Source organism: Neovison vison, chromosome 2 (genome assembly GCF_020171115.1).
Source record: "Neovison vison isolate M4711 chromosome 2, ASM_NN_V1, whole genome shotgun sequence".
Classification (NCBI taxonomy): Eukaryota; Metazoa; Chordata; class Mammalia; order Carnivora; family Mustelidae; genus Neogale; species Neogale vison.
In genome coordinates this window covers 160,928,574-160,948,440 of record NC_058092.1, presented here as the reverse complement: position 1 = coordinate 160,948,440, position 19,867 = coordinate 160,928,574, and the positions used below count along the sequence as shown (strand labels likewise).

The window sequence follows — 19,867 nt, the reverse complement described above, 5'->3', positions numbered from 1 at the left end:
CAGGGCACCACACCAGGAGCAGCTGGTGGGGAGAAAACATCCCAACTGATGTGCTAACGGGGCCCTCATCCTATCCATGCACTGGAAGGAGCTGGAGAAATCAGTGTGGCCTTCTGGGCGGCCCGTCAGGGAGGGGGCTTTGGGAACCATGGGGCCTGGGGGCAGGCACTCACCGACACCATCTTGCCCTCGGAGGGCATGAAGGCGGGCCGGTTGCTGATCCGCAGCTTGGTCTGCAGCGTGTTGAAGTTGATCTCCAGCTGGCACTTCTCCTGCACCTTGGGCGGCTTGTGCTTGCGCCGATAGTCCCGGAAGTCCTCCAGCTTCTTCTGCATGGCCTGCATGGTCTTCTCCGGGGTCCGGTTCTCCAGCCAGGGGATCGTGCGGCGGATCCACTCCAACAGCTGCCCCCAAAAGACATAAATGCCGCTGAAGAGGCCAGCAACCCGCGCCCTCCTACCCCCAGGTGAAAAACAGAAGCACCCGACAGTTGGAATGGATGCCACCTAACATTCCTAAGATGACAGAGTATGAATAGAATACTCCGGACTGAGGGAAGAGGATAAAAAGGCATCTCTATGCACAGGCGCTGGGGCATGAATGAAAATTTCCGTGTCCCCTGGACCCCACCCCATGGCCACTGGTGAGCACACCCACGGTCCCACACACAGGTCGAAAACTGAAAGGCAGCACGAGTCATGTTCCACAAGAATGTGACAGTTACAGGAAACTCAGGGACCAGACATTAGCAAACAAATGCCAGATGGAGCTTTCAGATGAAAAACAAAAACCTGACATGGGATGGAAACTCAGCAAAGAATCGGGTTTAACTGAAAATGTAATATTTCAAATAAGCTCACATCTCATGAGTCTACTGACCGGGAAGCTGTATTGCAAATCTGGGACTGACTCAAAGCCAAAGTATATTTGAATTTATCATCTAGCTTTTGAGGAAATCCACATGACAGAATTGAAAACGGTAGTGAATTCCTAAGAATGTAGTATATATGCTCCCTTCTCTCAAATCACGGTCATGTTGAAAAGCCACTAAAAACTCGTGATTACTTGGAAAATTAGAGCACTTAAGAATAAAAATTCACTAAAATGGTGATACGCCCAGAGTCGAAGGGTTTGAGGAGGATAAATGAAGGACCAGGGAAGAAAAGGAAGGACAGAAGTACTAGGCGTCTGTCCTTTGGTCCTGGTTGTGCTTCTATCCTGATGTTGGTCCCTGGGTTAAACTATGCTGCCAAATTGAATTTTCCCACAGCAGCTGTATAAAAACATAAACTCAGTATCATCAGAATTGGATTACTAATAACCAGTCCTTTGGAAGATTTATTCCAAGTATCCTGACGCTTTTCCCAGGACAGACCAAATATCAGCTGGATCGAGTCAGAGCAAAGACCATTTGGTCACTGACATGTGTCACTGGAACTGAGTTCAGCCCAGAGAGGGTGTGGCTGTGCCCCTCACTCAGCCCAGCCCTTGTACTGGGGAAGCAATGCAGCAGCAGTGACGAGACTGCTTGGTTGCTTTTTAGGCTCTAATCAGAACAAAAAGAAGAGCAACGTGAAAAGCGCTCTTTTAACCAAGAATCTGGCTGAAGAGCTGCGGAAGGCATCATGGACATTTGTGCTCAAACGTGTTGGACAGGGAGCTCTGTCTTCCCCACATTTCCCTCTAGACATTCATAAGACACGCACTCAAGACTGAGTAGTGTCTCCCAATGGGCTGGACCAGTTCCCAGGATGTTTAGCTGCAGCATGGAGCAGGGCTTCTGAGGAATGGAGGGCACACGCTAGGTGAGGTCAGTAACCAATGAAGCAGGAGAAAAAAAAAAAAAAGTAATGCGGTGTCCCCTGGGGGCGCCTGACCCTGGAGGTGCAGAGCTGAGCGCAGAATCCCATCCCACATCTGCAAACATGCAAACTACCTCTACGCTTTGGGGCGGTTGGGGAGCCCATCACGATGACTTTTGTGCCAATCAGTATGTCGCTACGAGACAGGCAACCTCTGAGATCAACTGTGTTTTCCCACTTTGATTCTGTCTGAGATGAAAAATGCAAAGAAAGAAAACACTGACAGCCAGTGTGTCCCCCTCCGTGCCTCTCCCTCTGGGTGGGAATGGACAGGACTGCCGGGCACCCACTTCCTTTACCTCACTCGCTAGCCTCTCATATTCTTCCATCAGCCTCTCATTCTCTTGATTCACAGCAAGAACCTTACATATCCTGTTAGCCGCTGTCTCAGCCTGTAAAACACAATAGGTGAACAGGACAGCTCTGTGGACAGGGACGCGCATGCACAAAATGGAACGTGGTGGGGCAGGAGAGGAGACGAGGAGATGGCGTGCTGATTCAAGGTTAGGGTGGAGGAAGACTGAGGGTATGGCTGTTGAACACTAGGAGTCATTTCACACCTTTTTTACACAGACTTACACGGCAGGCTGAATGTACTGTGGGGAATAATGGGGAGATACCATTAGTCTAAAACACAAGCTTCGTAAAACATCAAGCAAGTTAGTGACAGAAATAAACAGGTCAAGGAAGCCGAAATCCCCCGTCCCTGAATGTCCACCTGAGCACTCTACTGACCTCGTGACTATGGGGTCAGAACTCTCTAGAGAACTTTGGAAATCAAAGCAAAAAAATTAAAAAACCAAAAACAAACGAACCAAAAAACTGGGTCCTGAATAGATCTTGTCACTGCACAGAGTTCGCTGAAGCCCTCTTGTCTTGAAATGAATACACAGAACTTGCTAGAAGGGATCTTTCCACAGAGCTAAACTTGCTTTAAGATTTGTGTGACCTCCATTAGAAGTCACAGAGGTATATGGAATTCTCGGTCATCCTTTCGTGGAGGGGGAACTTGGGCCAGAAGTGGCAAAGTGCCCTGAACCACGACCCCATGATGAATTAAGAAGAGCAAACAGCTCCTCCTGGCCCCCAGCCCGTCTCAAAGCCTGGCCTCTAAAGCCCCAATTGCAGTTAGTGTCATTTGCTGATGACAGGCATAGAGAAATCACAGAAATGACACATCCTGTGTCTTCCCCCCACCCCTGCCAGTCCATCTGTTTTCTCCAAGTAGATTATGTGAAGGGGCAAGAGACAGTTGAGTAAGGAGAAAGCTGAGGGCCATTTGCCCACAATGTGTGTCTTAAGAAATGTGAATTTTTCTGAGGTTTTAACATCGTTACCCTTTCACTGTTTCCATTAAATTAAGAGTAGTTTTGAAAGATGTTAGAACAAATCACTGAACGGTGAAGGCAGTTTCTAGGCAGAGTAGAACAAGGGACCCTGAGAAGGCGCTCATCTGTCCTTGCCCAACCTCCCTGTCACTGTTCAATGACTGTGGTGCCGTTTTCCAGGCATTTTTTTTCCTAAAGCACCAGTGCTTCCCACAATTAACTAATGAAATCAAAGCAGTATCTTAGAAGGAAGGAAGGATTTAAACAGCAACAACAACAACACTTCAGGAACTGTCTAAAGTTAAAGTTGTTAAGAAACACGAAGGAGTCACAGTTTGGAACTGGGCGTATTAGGTCATCACAACACACTCAGGAAGATTCCGAGGTAAGATGTGAAGCGCACGGACACACACCCAGAAACGCACACGCACACACACGCACACACAGCTAAAACCGGTGCCCCGGGCGGCACGGGCTGAGTACCTGCTCCGCGCCCGCAAACGCGTGGTAGAAGCAGGAAACGTAAGTCATGATAGCTCTTTCATCGGGTTTGGGAGTGTTCACAATGTCTGAGGGAGGGAAGAAATAACACAGAAAACAAACACACATACAGATGAAGAGCAGAAACCAGGGGGAACAGAGGGAAGAACAGACCGCTCTCCACCGATCCGTTTTCTGGGTGTGTCTGGGGCCCCCGATCCTAAAGCTCGGGAGGGCTCTTGGGCCCAGGCGCGGTTTGTGAACACAAGGGCTTGAATGATTTGAGCCAGCAGGTTCTCTGGTTTGGTTTCTGTTTTTTCTTTTTTTTTTTTTTTTTTAAATAATTGGTCTGAGGGCTTTCTGCATCCCCCACCCCATGATGAGCTTCTAAAAGTGCGGTCAAGGCACAAATACAGGGACTGCATGCTACGTATCCAGGCTCGTTATCACGTCCTAATGACTCGTGAGGCCCACGTCCACTCGTCTGTTGACCACATCAGGCCACCTGCCACCGGTGCTTTGGGCCACCCATGTCACCTTGCAAGATGCTGGGAATGCTGGCAGAGCCCCAGGGCCCCCTCTCTCCTGTCCCTTCCCCACCCCACCTTCCTAACTGTTGGCTCCCTGGCTTGGCTCCTGGGGGCAGGGCAAGAGTCACTGGAGAGGACGTGGTTTTTAACCCATTCTGTGCCTACTTACCTTGCCATTTACAGAAATCACCAAGGTAACAAAACCTCTAAAGAGAAGGATAGACACGGCTTGCACTTATTGTGACTCTTGCTATGGTCTGTAGTAGCTGCCAAAACCACCAACAGGAAGAGAAAACAGGACCGTGTGAACACGCAACCTTTCTCCTTCCACCTTGGCGACAACACTGTTTGCTGAATTGCTTTTTAACTTTAAACTCGGTTCGGTCACTGGATAAAACACAGTTAAAAAGAGACCTTGTACTTCCCTAAGGGCAAAACCTAGCCATCGGGTTTTCAGAGGGCATGCCCAGAAAGGATGTGGGGGTTGTGTCACGGCATGGAATCTTCTGGAAAACAAACATGAACGGCATACTACTGCATGGACAGAAAGTAAGATTCAAAGAAAACTAGACTAAAAAAGACAAATGACTGCCTCCTCAGAACCAGACAGGTCTCCTTACTCAGAGGAGAGGGGGAAAGAGAAAAACAATTGGAAAAAAAAAAATTAAGACACAGAAGGTGAAGGGTGAGTGGTGATTCATGTTTTACATCCTCACCTTCTGTGCACCAGCAAAAGCATGATAGTAACAGGAAACATAAGTCATTATGGCTCTCTCATCAGGTCTGGCAGTATATACTAAATCTGTGTGGAGAAAAGAAGGTTAACTGCCCGGATGTTCTAGCACTCCCAGGCTTCGGCCAAGTGCTGCCTTGGAGAAGTCAAAGCAATGAATCTCCCCACCCCACACCCCTCCCACACTTAGGCGGTTAAAACTTTGGCTCCAGTCAAAGAAGTCAGACCTACAAAGTCATTACTCTCTGTGTCCTTCTGAGAACTGCCAAAGAGAAGGAGATGATAGCGGAGAAGGTCCCTAAACGGGCAAGGAGGTCACATCCACGGCCAGAATCAGAGCTCCGGAAGCCCACAGGATGCACACGACAGGGCATTCCCTGGGACTTTCTCCCGCTGCACACACAGAGGGGGTCAACAGAGATCCCTTCTGTGAGTCCACACAGAACCTACACACCCAGGAACTTAAGCCTGGTGCTCACCTCAAGGAAAGGTTTGTGGAGGAAAACAGAGAAACAACATTCAGAATCTTTTAAAAGCACAGCAGACGGTTAAGAGGGGGACAACTTTCTACAGTGTTTACTACAGGTAACAGTTCACGGGAGAGTGGTCCAAGGAGCCAGTCAAAAATCCCCACTGAGGGTTCAGGCCCCAACACAATGACAGCAGGCAGGAAGGCAAGGCTGTGCCAGAAGGACAAGCGTTCTGACAGGAGGCAGCCAGCTCGCGATGTGGCCGAAATAAGGTCATGCTAACACAACGCTGGGGTGGTGATTAAGTCCCCAGAGCAGGGGAAGCGAGGATAAAGAGGGTCACACGTGGGGGGGCCTGCTGGGTAGTCCTGCCACAGTAAGCCCCACACCCAAGTCAGTCAAGTTCATAACTGCCAGAAAATTCCTGTGAGAAATTACACAGAAAATAATATAGTATGTAAGCATTTTTCTGAACCATTTAAAAGGAATTAGACAAAAAAGGCACAAGGGAGGAGAAAATGGAGTACCAGCACATCTCAACAGCCTGGAAGGAGTCACAGGATGGCACATGCCCAGAGCAGGACTCAGAGGCTAAGGAAAAAAATCAACTAAGACGCATGTCAGCAGGCCAGAGGAATAATGATGGTGACCCTGAACTCACCCTCAACTGCAGTGTATTAGGGAGGTATTAATTTACTAAATGTCTGTTTTCTCCTCTCTTTAGTATCCTAGCTATTAATTCGAGTGGATAAACTCTAGGTAGTTATTTACTTTATGGAAAGTTAAAAGGAGATGCCACACAAATGTAAACTTAGTTTAGAGAGGACAGATAGACATAAAGGAAAAGGAACTATTTATTCTATGCTGCTCTTCCATTTTTTCTTTAAAGATTTTATTCATTTATTTGACAGACAGAGATTACAAGTAGGCAGAGAGGCAGGCAGAGAGAGGAGGAAGCAGACTCCCTGCTGAGCCTAGAGCCCGATGTGGGGCTCAATCCCAGGACCCTGGGATCATGACCTGAGCTGATGGCAGAGGCTTAACCCACTGAGCCACCCAGGCGCCCCAACTCCTCCATTATTTTATTGACTCTCTCCCTTTATAGAGTTTTTGAAAACCATCAATCAATTCAGAGGAGTGTATTTAAGTGTTAATGCCTAATAATACAGGTGTTTGTTAAAATGGTTAAATTAATGAATGGGTAAAATCAGAATCCTACTTTGAAGGTCACTGTTATGAGCTTCACTGTATCCCTCAAAAGGATATGTTGGGGTCCTAACCACCACCCTGGTACCGGTGACCATGACCTCATTCGCAAGAAGGCCTTTGTAGACAGAATCAAGTTAAAAGGTCCTGCTGAGAGAGGAAGGATCCTTCATCTAACATCACTGATGTCCTTACAAGAAAAAAAGAAAGAGATGTAGAGACAGAGGGGGGGACAGCAAGGCCACCCAAAGCCAAGGAACACATGGGGCTTTCTGAAGCTGGAAGAGACAAGGAAGGAACCTCCTCTACGGGCTCTGAATGAAGCATGGCCCTGCCAACAGCTTGGTTTCAGACTTACAGCCTCCAGAATCATAAGAGAATAAATTCCTGTGTCTTCAAGCCAATGAGTTTATGATAATTTATAATACAATCACCAGCAATAAGGAGGAACAGAAGACTGACAATGGACGATAATCAAGTTCTTTGCTTTTCCCCAATAATCCCAATTAGGGGAAGAAATGGACCATGAGGGAATCATAGTATTAACCACAAACGCCGTAACCGAAGTTCCTTGACGGCAGGACCCTGCCTGGTACATCTCATTCCCTCCCAAGGTACCTAGCCGAGGGTCTCGCCCGCAGCAGGCAATCAGTCTATGTCTGCTGAGTGGTAAGTGACTCACGAAAATGCGAAATGAACGGATGGTCTCCACTATCTGTGCTTTCTACAGCAGTGTGCCACAGAGCGACCCACACGAGTCTGTCTCATACAGAGGGCACACAAGTTATTTGAAACCAGTCCCCAGCATGAGAGATGCCCATCAGCAAAATGCTTAGATGTGCCCGCAGATCTAACTAAACTAAATTTAATTCAGACCTAAAATAAAGCACGGAAGTTTGAGAGGTATGTGGACGGCTGAACACTCTGTATTCTCTGTTTCGATTCTCTACCTTCTGGTTGGAAGGAAGGATGTTTTCCCTTGTGGAGTCCTGAGCACTTCCCAAGAAGATTTATTTGCTAAGCTCGTCTCCATGTGGTAAGAAAAATAACAGTGTGTTGTTAGAAAAATAAAAATAGTTTTTCTTTGCAGATCACAAACCCAAGCATTCCGTTTCTTTGCCAAAACTGAACTTTTTTACCGAATTCTTTTACTATAGTTTTGCTGGCATGGTTTTGAGCAGGATTTTTTTTAAAAGATTTTATTTATTTATTTGACAGACAGAGATCACAAGTAGGCAGAGAGGCAGGTAGAGAGAGAGAGGGGGAAGCAGGCTCCCTGCTGAGCAGAGAGCCCGATGTGGGACTCGATCCCAGGACCCTGGGATCATGACCTGAGCCAAAGGCAGAGGTTTTAATCTACTGAGCCACCCAGGTGCCCCTTGAGCAGGATTTTTAAAAAGAATTCATGAACATGCTACAAATGAAATGCTCTTCACACTCCTGTGGCCAATGACAGAAATGTCTTCAGATTCCTAAGTACGTCAGATGTAATCTGGCTACGAAGTCTTATAAATCCCTACTCACAGCCATGGCACGACTAGGCCACAGACTTTCTGCAAGTCAATAAAACACAATTTTCCTCTCACCTTCAGCATCCAGCATTTTAGGAATATCCAGGTGCTTCTCTGCAATTTCCATGGCCAGGTTGATATTTCCTATTGGGTCATCCTGCATGAAAAATGCACAACCAGTGTTTGAAAATATCTTTTGAATAGGAGTGTGTTTGACACACCTCATTTCTAGGAGGAGATCTTTCCATGCACATTACCATTACAGTGTAAGTAATTTCCCTTCTTATCTTTTTCCAATCATGTCAAATATTTAGAGAAACACCAAAAATGATATGAACCCCACACAGTGCATGCACGCTTCAACTCATAAAATGTTTTAACAAAGCACATAATCATTCCAACAAAAGAAGCCCTATATCGTTAAAACTTCTTTTTTCTTTTTTTTAAAAGATTTTATTTATTTATCTAACAGAGAAAGAGAGATCACAAGTAGGCAGAGAGGCAGGCAGATGGAGAGGGGGAAGCAGGCTCCCTGATGAGCAGAGAACCCAATGTGGGGCTCGATCCCAGGACCCTAAGATCATGACCTGAGCTGAAGGCAGGGGCTTACCCTCTGAGCCACCCAGGTACCCCTAAAAGAAGACCTATCGTAATGTGAGCCTTACCTGCACAGTTTATGCATGTGTTTACAAAGCCAAACTGCTGAGTAAAATCTTCCCTTTTGTTTTAAATGTATAAGAAAAATTTCAGCATTAAAAATAGATTGATTCTGACACTTTGTGAACACTATCTCATTTATACTGAGAGAGATAAAATGTGGCAGTGAAGTATTTTCTTGGCTCAGCTACTGGCCATGTGACCTTGGGCAGATTGCTGAGCTCCATACTTCGTTCATCCATAAAGGTGGGATGATAACAGTATGTACTTCATCAGTACGTTATATTTCACTGTGCACAGCGAAGACAGAAGGAATATGCATGTATATGTAACATACACAGAATAATATGTATATATAACCTACACATTAGAACATGTACTAATATACATATTTAATATGTGTGATATACACATATGTCATATGCACATGAGTACATACATACATATATAACAATATATTTATTTATAACACAGCCTAATCAAGAGCTATGTAAATATTAACTGCTACTGCTCATTACTATCATTTCTCGCTCATCTTTGACAGCCAATTACCACAAGTCTGTTGACCATAGGTAATAAAAATCGATCATTCTAATGCGCTAACGAAACTAGTTCGATCTAGAACAATCCCTTCATTTTGCAAATGAGACAGAGACTCACTGAAAAAACAGACACCATCTTCGTGTTTGAAGCGTTTTAAAGTAAGTCCAGAATAAGAGAATATGGGCCTTGAAAAGTTGAGGATCTCTGGCAACCTTGTGTTCCGGAACTGTGGGATTCACCTTTCCCTACACGTCAATTCTCCACGAGCTCCCCTGCAGCCACCGGAAACCGGCCAGCAGACAGGCAAGGAGCAAGTAATAACAACTGAAAAGGGGACCAAAGGGACCTCTTGCAATGACCATGCATACCACACAGGGGAGGGCGGCATGCAGGGACGGATTCCACACCATGACACGGCCACTCAAGGGAGCAGCCCCCTGTGCACACCAGCAACCAGAAGGACCAGGTGGTTGCCCTAACCACCACATGCGGCAACGTTTTCTGGGGAGGCAGTGCCTTTAGTCCTAAATCCTGAGAGCACAGACTGTCTTCTTTCTTCCATCACAGATTACATTTTTAACATTTTCTGAAGAAAGAGTTCTAAGAATATTTGAAACTTAAGTACACTAAAGCTTAAGCTTAAAGAGAAAATTCAAATGTAGCGCTAAATTTTCTAAAGAGACCAAAACCAAAATTAATAACAAAACCCCTTTTCTTTAAAAAAAAAAAAAATGTTTTTAAGGGAGCCCAGGTGGCTCAGTGGGCTGAGTCTCTGCCTTCAACTCAGGTCATGATCTCAGGGTCCTGGGATCGAGTCCCACATCAGGCTCTCTGCTCAGCAGGGAGCCTGCTTCCCTCTCTCTCTCTGCCTCTCTGGGGCTTGAACTCACAACCCCAAGATCAAAAGTCACATGCTCTTCAGACTGGGCCATCAGGCACCCTCAAACGCTCTTTTCTAAAACTACAACTAATATCTTCTCTCAATCACAAGATAATGGTAAAATGTCCCTCATGTGAGAAGTAAGTTAATCAGTTCTGAGTAAAAATGTCTGCATTAAAATCCTTCAGAAAAGGGTAAAGAGAATTTAAAAAGAAGGCTTCGAGTACTTGAACTTTTCTTTCCCCTCCCCCAGAAAAAGCCCATATATCTTCCCTTTTCATATTTACAATATGGGAATGTAAAATCACTAAGAAACATAAATAAAAACCTTCAGGGTAAATTAAGCCAAATCGACAAATGTATCTTAATTTGGGCCAAAAGGGTGACTTGGCTTTGGGTCTTGTCCCACCCTATTTAATATTAGTAATTAATTATTAATCAAAGTATTTTCCTGGCTGCCTTTCCCGTTTGCACCACGTGCCAGGCGAACTGGGAGACTCAGTTGGCGGTAAGCTGCGTGTTTGTGTGAGTTCAGTGCTGACGTGCTCACTTTCAGGGTGACATGCTGAGGGACAGAGAGGATGTGGCATGCCAGGCCCCCAGAATGACCTTGTTAAGCTTTGAGTAGTCAATGAGGTCAGGCCGATGTCTGTGGATGAGCGCACAGAGTCCAAGGCCATCCTTCCAGCTGCGCCACGGTCAGGAAGAACAGGAACACATGTTAATGCAGAGAAAGCAGCAGCTTACGTCTTGGACAGACGTAATCCTACACGTGGTCCCTCCTGTCCTTCTGTCTGTCACACCCACCCTTGCCCTGAGGCTCCTCCCTATCTGCTGGCCCAGTCCCGGTTCTGGGATGGGAGAACCAGCGACACCCTCTTCTCACCCTGCCCTCCTCCCTGGTCAGCACCCTCCTGTCCCCATCCCTCCTCCCCATCTCCCACAAGGACCCTCCTGAAGGGTCTGCCCAAAAACCACACACAAGGACGTCTACCCTTAAATGTCCAGGACAAACATCCCCCTCGAGATCCTTAGTACACTGGAAAGTCACTATGAGCTCCCAGGGACTCCTCTGTCTTCATAAGGTCCTTCACATGTTTTCAAAAAGGCAAAGACATGGTAGCACCCAAGGGACTCAGCAAGGAGGAACCCGCACTCCTGGTCTGTCTCCCCAGAGACGCTCACGCAAACTGTTCTATAGACAACCCCCGATTTTGAGCTTGCCAGAGGCGACTAGGGGTTCACTGAGGGCTGGGAGTGGGAGTTCTGCTCCCCAAAAGGTCAGGGGAAGAAAGAATCTTCAGGGGGCTACAGAGCTGAAGTGCTTGACCCAGTCTTGGGCAAAGGAGGAAAGGCGAGAAGGTCAATGAGTGGCAAGCTGACTTCCACACCTGCCTTCTTCTTTGGGACTCCTCCTGTCCTCAAGACAGCATGCTGTAGGGACAGAGAAGTCCTCTTTCCCACCTTTGCACACTCGAGGCCTGGCTCCATGCCTGACACTTGGTAGACACTCTATGATATTTGTCCACCCAGGAGAACCTCCCCCATTTTCCCTTGCACTCCTGCTTGCCCTTCGTTTTCCTGATAATCCATGGTGGCGGAGGACCTATTCCTATTCCTGAGTAACCCACCAAACCGAGGGTGAAAATACAGCCCTTCTACTCTCAGAAGACGTGCGTGAGGAGGAACACTGGGGCAAGTGATAAAACCACGCTCTGAGATTAAATTTAGACGCCATTCATGCACGTTCCTGTCATTTTACAAATACAAGTTTCCTCCTCCTCTCGAACCCCAGCATACAAAGTTGGCCGAGGAAGTGGCTTTCTCTGCAGCACAGAGGGAGGCGCTGGGGTATGGACAGTACAGCTGGGGGACACACAGACTCCGCCTCGATGTCCCTGCTGAGAAGCCACGCCTGCCGCCTCCTGACAGCAGCAGGTGAAGGTCACGGTGAGATGCATGCCCACAGCCCCCAAATAGCGAAGGCCCATTCGGGGGCTGAGCAGTACCATGCTGTTTTACCAGCCCCTCAAAGCCACTGGATGGGTTCTCCGGAGGGATCTTAAGTATCAGAGATGCTACAGCCTTGGGTCCACGGCAGATGTAAAACGTGCCTCAGACAGGAGCCGGAAGATACTAGCAGACATAACCACAGCCCTCCCAGGACTCCAGGAGAATCTAAGAAGCCCAGTGCCTTCCTTGCTCACCTGGTGTGGAAGTTCTGAATGTTCACATTTCTATAAGGAGCAGTTTTCCTTTGACACCAAAGCAGCAGACCTTCTTTGGCAGAGGTTTCTGTAATGACAGCCAAGAAACAGTGTCCACCTGGAAATACTCAGCACTTAAGGCACCCAACTCCCAGGCTTGATAAGAGACTTCCCGGGGGGAGGGGAGACTACCAAGTGCATCATCTCATCTTGTGATCTCTGCTGGGACCCTGCTCCCGGGGACAGACTGCTGAGGACACCGAAGGGACTTGAAAAGGCCAGCACAGGGGCAACCACAAGCTACGACATCATAAACACAAAACCAGACAGCAAGAATACTGGCAAAGAATTGTTTTTTAAAGTTTTGTTTAAAAACTTTCAAGTTTCTGGGGCACACCTGGGTGGCTCAGTGGGTTAAAGTCTCTGCCTTCGGCTCGGGTCATGATCTCAGCGTCCTAGGATCAAGCCCTGCATCGGGCTCTCTGCTCAGCAGAGTGCTTCCTTCTCTCTCTCTCTGCCTGCCTGTCTGCCTACTTGTGATCTCTGTCTGTCAAATAAATAAATAAAATCTTTTTAAAAAATAAATAAATTAATAATAAAAATTTTCAAGTTTCGCTTAAAAATTACTACTATGCACTAGACTATGACTTCACTAACCTGTCATTTGATTCTCTGATCATCTTGGGTCAATGGGATGCACAGAGACCACCGTGTCTCAGATTTATTCCCTTACCCGCTGATTTGTATAATACCAAAAGGCTTTTATTAGTACGTTTCGGGTTTGGCCACTTGATTCTGATGAAGTAGAAACAACGGCAGGCCCCCCATGGTAGCACAAGGCAGACCACTGAGGTCCCAGTTCTGAACCCCACATTCCCCAGAGGTCTTTCCACCTCAGGCCGCTCCACCCAGGACTGATGGAGGGAGAGGCGCTGGAGCCAGCCATTCCTGTGTGGGTGCGGCTCCTCTGAGAGCCAAGGCTGAAGGGCTCCCCACCAGACCCTTCTCCCGGCAGACCTCCCTTCCCTTCTCCAGCACAGGTGTTGGCCAGGTGCCCTGGACGGCTCTCTCTTGGCCATTTCTGGTTCTTCATAGGCATTCCCCAACTCCCCCCCAAAAAAATCTCTGGCATGTCTGTTCTGGACTGAATGTTTGTGTTCCCCCACCCTCAAATTCCTATGTATTTTTTTGAAAAATATTTTACTTATTTATTTATTTGAGAGAAAGAGAGAGAGGGGGAATGAGAGAGAAAGAGTATGGGGCGGGGAGGCTCAGAGGGAGAAGAAGACTCCTTGCTGAGCAGGGAGTCCAATGCAGGACTTGATCCCAGGACTCCAGGATCATGAACTGACCCACAGGAAGTTGCTTCACCAAACTGAGCCACCTAGGCACCCACCCCCAAATTCCTATGTTAAAGCCCTGACCTTATTTAGAGATGGAGTCTTTGGGAGGCAATTAAGGTTAGATGAGATCATGAGGGTGGTGCTCCCAGGATGGGAGTAGAGCCCTTCTGAGAAGAGAGCTCTTCCTCTCCCTCTGCCATGAAAGATGTAGCAAGAAAGTGGCCATTTACAAGCCAAAATGAAGGTCTTTAGCCAAAACAGACCATGCTGGCAGCCTGATCTTGGATTTCCACCCTCTAGAACCATGAGAAAATAAATGTCTTTTGGTCAGGTCACCTGGTCTATGGTCTTTTGTTATAGCAGCTCAAGACGGCTAAGACTATGTCTAATACCCTTCTGGCACCAGCTTCTTGGAGGGCCCAAAATTACCTGCATCCAAACATCTCCTCCAAACTGTTCCCCCAAATCTAGGATTCTGCCTGTATTTAAGTGCTAACAATTTAGAAAACCCCTATAAACATGTGGACTCTTAACTAACATTGGGCCCTGGCCTTCCATTTTAGTAAGGACTTCAAGTTAATTTATTTTTTCTGTAAAAAGTATTCTATAATTATTTATCCTAATTGCCCATTCTTGTTCAGACTTTCCCATGACCCATAAACCAGCTGAAATAAACACACTCCCAAAATTTCACTTGCTAAAGGAATCACTTGAATCACTCCTATTCATGTCTCTTCTCCAGAAAATCTTATTAAGAAAAACAACTGAACGTTCTAAGACTTTATTCAAATATTAACCGGTAAAAATGTTGAAAAATGGAAGTCCACACTGCCTGCCTTTGGGTCCCAACCGAGGTTACTAATAAGAAAAAGTACACTGGGGGGGCGCCTGGGTGGCTCAGTGGGTTAAGCCGCTCCCTTAGGCTCAGGTCATGATCTCAGGGTCCTGGGATCAAGTCCCGCATCGGGCTCTCTGCTCAGCAGAGTGCTTCCCTCTCTCTCTCTCTGCCTGCCTCTCCATCTACTTGTGATCTCTCTCTGTCAAATAAATAAAATCTTTTAAAAATGTACATTAAAAAAAAGAAAAAGAAAAAGTACACTGGGGCATCTGAGTGGCTCATTCATTAAGCATCTGCCTTCGGCTCAGGTCACGATCCCAGGGTCCTGGGTTCGAGCCCTGTATATGGCTCCCTGCTCAGCAGGAAGCCTGATTCTCCTCCTCCCACTCCTCCTGCTTGTGTACCCCCTCTCGCTAGGTCTCTTTTGGTCAAATAAAATATCTTTTAAAAAAGGAAAAAGTACATTAGGAGGAATTAATGCACTGTATTTTAGAAAGTTTAAGTGAAATTTAGGCTAGAAAGGCAAAGAGAGGTAAAGTAGATCAACAGAATTTATAAAGTTTAAGTCTGCCTAATTTCACAGAGTTTTACCTAATTTATGTCTGAATATGTCTGAACACTCTTATGCAATGAACGTCAACATTTTCTCCTTATTTCATTGGCTAACCTAATCAAAAAGGACTCTCTCCCACCCCAACACCATTGTCAGGTTTTCCTAGCCAGATCTATTCTGTCCCTGGCAGCGGTATACCCCACTCCCAGCAAGGAGAACTTAAATCCGAAACATGGCCTTTTGGCACATGCAGAATCGTTGATGTGAAAAGCACATTATAAGCAGGTACTGCCATTTATCATTCCGTCACAAAACATGAGAGGTGCACCAAGCAAACCCCATCTACGTACAATGGGACCGCCCTCATTAGCAGGTGTGTTCATCTCTCATTTTATTTCCTGGAAGAAATCCATCATTCTTCCAAAGGACACTGGCTCCTCAAAGAATTCAATCATAATAACAATGACTTTTTGCACATGCTACACATCATGAAAACAAACTAAGATCTTCTTTCTAGAGACCTCCAGAAATTAAGTGAGATTGTTGAGAAATGACTCCAAAAAAGTGAAACAATAAAGAAAACAAAAATGTAAGTCAGCCAACTACCTCCTAAAAAACATCTACTTGGAAGAGATCTAGAGACTTTGCTAACCATATTCCTACTTTTGAATGTTTAGCTTCTTAGTCTTTTGAAAAGCAGGTTAATGTATCTTTTTATTGTGATAACTTCACAAAATACTGTGACATCTTATTCTGGACACATCAACAATCACTCTAGGGAAAATGAATAATGGATACCACTCATAGCTACATTTGAAATAGAAGTAAATTCTAAATTAAACTATCACTAATTTGATATGTGTAACCCATCAGAAAAAACCCTATAATAACCTCTGTAATATTTGTGGGAAAAGGATTCGCTAGACTAGCAAAAGCAACTATGTGAATAAGCTTTTTAAAAATAGTATTTTTTTAAGGTGAGCTCAGCTGTTTAAATATTTAAATTTGGAAGTATATGAAATTGGTAAAATTATTATAAATTACTGTTTTTTTAATAAAGCAAGAACTTAGAAGAAGCATCTTATTATTTTCACTGGAATGAAATGAATGTATCTTTAAAAAAGCACATTGTAGGGAAAGTTTTCAAATTCAGACTTTATAAATTCTGAGTCTGAATTATTGAGATTTTAATATCATTATATCTCACCTGGATTTTTATTTATTTTTTTAAATATTATTTATTTATTTATTTGCCAGAGAGAGAGAAAGAGACAGCAAGAGAAGGAACACAACAGGGGGAGTAGGAGCGTGAGAAGCAGGCTTCCAGCTGAGCAGGGAGACCAAAGTGGGGCTGAATCCCTGAATCCCTAGGATCATGAACGAGCTGAAGGCAGACGCCCACTGACTGAGCCACCCAGGTGCCCCGCAGTTGGATTTTTAGATGACACAAATGGGGCTTCCATGCCAGCAGGGAGTAATCTAAGTGGTCAGAAACTCCTTAAGGGTAAATGCTGCAGGCTTCATGCCATCTGGCGCAACAGTAAGTAAATCACTGGTTTTTGACATTTGATGGTTGAATAGTAACTAAGATCACCTAAAAAGACCCGCATCAGAGGGTCCTCTGTCCTGGGAAGAACTACAAACAATGTCCCCACCCTCACCGTTCAGGTTCCTGGGTACCTGTTGGGTGACAAAGGTACAAGAGGTTGACGATGGTTGGACGATCCAGACCACCTTTAAGTAGGTTCTGCAGCTACACATTTTGTGATTTGAGGGCTAAATAGGCAAAGTTCTAATTTTAAGAATGTCAATTTGACACTTTTCAACAGTGCTGAATTCATCAAAATATTTAGGAGTACAGTGGGCGAAAAAGACTAAAGATTTTCATCTTCTGTGGCAGTGCCAAGGACGATGGTTCTATTATAGTGATGGAACAGTTGTTAGGCCCAAAGATACAATAACAATGGAGATTTTGCTAACAGAAAGACAGAAAGCTATAGAGACCGACACAGAGACGGAGAACGAAAGCAGGGACGGAGGGTGAATGAATGAACTCAGATTTCAACTGATTGCTTTTTTGCACCTGCAAGTCCACAGAACTGTTAGAGTTGGGAACCTATGAATATGATAAGCAATTAAAAGCCCCCAAAATGCTCATTTTAAAAAGCGACTTCTGTTCTGAACATGTGCTCATCTTTTCCCAAATGATTCCACCCCCATGAATGAAACAGTATTGCTGGGGTCCTTCCCATACAAATATAAAACCTATGAAAACCCAACGCCCGTATCTTCCATTAAATCATGGAAATGACTGCTCAATTTTACAAGGTCTTATTTAAATTCTACTTTAGAAATTCAATCTACGAATGACTCCGAGTATCCTAATACAATCAGATTTTCAGCCGCGTCTTTTACCTTCAACTGAAATATCCTGAATAGCAAAGCGAAGGATGATGGTCCAGATCATACCCAGCGTCATCTTCACGTTGCCATCCACAATTTCTTTAGGAAAGAAACAACAATAACAAATTCACATAAAGGTGACATCATCAGTGCATACATTTTTCCTACAGCTTGTATGTTTCCCATAAGTTTTGACTTCGGAGCTATTGGAAAAAAAATATATATATATACATATATATATATATATAATGGAAAGACCAGTTCATGTTTTTATGTGTCGCAGTGTGTCTAGTTATACAGTATTCATAACCAAATGTCTCTGGTTTAAATGAATTCTGAGTTAATAATAAGCATATATCTTGTAAATGCATAATCACTGAAAACAACCCGAGAGTTTCCAAAGCCCAATGACTACATGGGCCAAGGTTCTGAGTAGTCAGTTTCAGAGAACCCGGGCTCATCTTCACCCTGATCCTTCAGGGCGCCCCAGGTGGGGCAAGGTCATGGTACTCAGCTGTAAAAAAAAACATAAGAAGCCGAGTCGTCTCAGCTCCTGCCGAACTCACTGGGGCTCCCAATCTCCCCAAGAAAGAAGAGGTCACTTCCCTCCTACTAATTAGTTCTTCATCAGAGTCACGGGGAAGGTTAAGCTCTTTCCCATCCCAATAATCAGGCTGAAGAAGACAGCATTATATTTGACTCTATTCTTTACAAATAATCCTAGAGCCTGGCCTGCCATTCATGCTACCTTTTTCTCTCATCTCTGTATCCCAGACCTTAGCAGACAGCCTGACACCGTAAGGAGGCAAGCACCATAAGTGCCAGGAGGAACTGGCCCAGCGGCAGGCCGACCCACCTTCTACTGGGAGGTCAATGTGGCAAGCCGGGTCATTCCTATCACCCCTCATTTACCTTCAGCCCCGATGGACACCAGTTTCACGCCTTTGCTGGCTATGTAATCCAAGGCTTTGTTGACATTAGCAATTTTATGGAACCGCATTTTTCCTCGGTCAGGTTTGGGCAGCCTTTCCCCTGTCGGATGAAGAAAGAATAGCGTAGACACAGAGAAAGTAACCCCTTGACACGGAATCGAGACACCAAAATTCAGAGTCCATGCTTCCTTAAATGGAAATAGGTATGTGACTGTTTCTGATGGGTCTCTGGTTTTTGTAAACCACAAACCAAAAAAACTTTAAAGACCAATGGACCAGTGCAGAGCCATATGCTTTTCAGATCTGCTTGGGAGAGTCCGGTTTGGTCTACCAGCCAAACTTACAAAGGAGTCTAGAGAAAAGCTGGTTGGTAGCCCAGGAGCCTCTGGAGTTGCTGACTATTAGAGGAAATCAGGAGAGCCTGGTCCAAATCACAGCCCTGGCTGCCAGGGCTCATGGGAGATCCCCAATTATTAAGATATATGGATTGGGGCACACTTGCCACCGCCCTTCTAGTCCCACTTCTTCAAGGGTGATCCCTTCTCTCATCCAAAGTCTAAACCAGCCAACTCAAATTCAGAGCAAAACATAACCCCTCTGGGATTTGAGCTCATGTTTTCAGACTTATGGCAACATGTATCCTGGCTTTCTGCATGGAAGACCATGTCTGGGAGAGGCACCTGCTGGGTTTAGAGCAGAGAGAGGGCAGCACCATGGGGAGTCGCATAAATGTCATTTTTTTTCTTTTCTTATTCTGTTTCAAGGTGCGTGGTACAAACATTATTTTAATAGGTCCACTTTAAACAGAATTTACTCCTTTTTCAGAGCAGAAAAGTAACTCCAGGCAGATTGCTCTTCGGAAAGGTGTTCTCTGCCAATAATACTGTGTTCTGGCCCAGCCAGGGTCAAAGGGCATATCTGAGGCAGTCGTTTCTAAATAGATGCGAATCCAGAGCCCACACACGGATGCACGGGGTGCAGCAGGACACCTGTACGTCCAAGACCAACCTGAGATGACTTCCAAAAGCAGCATGAGCTTAAGGCCATTCCTGAAGTCTTCCTCGATGTTCTCAATCTGGGTGCCAGCCTTCCTTAGGTGGGAATTACACCAGGCAGTGAAAGTCTGCAACGAGAACCAAGCACTGCTTGACATGGCCCCAGCCCCATCGGGGCAACCCTCCACCTCATGCGGCCAACACTCAACTTCTTGCACACTCAAGACTGGAGCTCACGGGGCCTTCTAGGGCAAGCACACAGAATTTTATGGAAAGGATGACTCGAGACCTACGGTAAGATTTTAGTAGTTTCCCCTTTAGGGACAAAAAAAAAAAAATCATTTATGTGATATACCAGCCTGAGGGATTTATGCCTTCAGCTTAAAAAGGTACCAT

General features: G+C 45.5%; 1 protein-coding gene across 3 annotated transcripts in view; it reads right to left on the bottom strand.

The window, feature by feature from the left end:
- Positions 1-19,867, bottom strand: part of ACTN2 (actinin alpha 2) — a 65,165-nt gene that overhangs the window by 19,884 nt on the left and 25,414 nt on the right. Inside the window, exons 2-10 of one of the 3 annotated variants that reach the window (XM_044239412.1) lie at positions 19,485-19,599; positions 18,457-18,576; positions 17,557-17,643; positions 12,408-12,495; positions 10,810-10,888; positions 8,196-8,277; positions 3,674-3,759; positions 2,162-2,254; positions 174-404 (exon numbers count right to left, since the gene is read on the bottom strand). In XM_044239412.1, coding sequence (XP_044095347.1) covers positions 174-404; positions 2,162-2,254; positions 3,674-3,759; positions 8,196-8,277; positions 10,810-10,888; positions 12,408-12,495; positions 17,557-17,643; positions 18,457-18,576; positions 19,485-19,599 — 981 coding nt within the window. Of the gene's footprint in view, positions 1-173; positions 405-2,161; positions 2,255-3,673; positions 3,760-4,916; positions 5,003-8,195; positions 8,278-10,809; positions 10,889-12,407; positions 12,496-17,556; positions 17,644-18,456; positions 18,577-19,484; positions 19,600-19,867 lie in introns of all 3 variants that reach the window. The other 2 variants (XM_044239410.1, XM_044239411.1) reach the window with 2 other exon arrangements.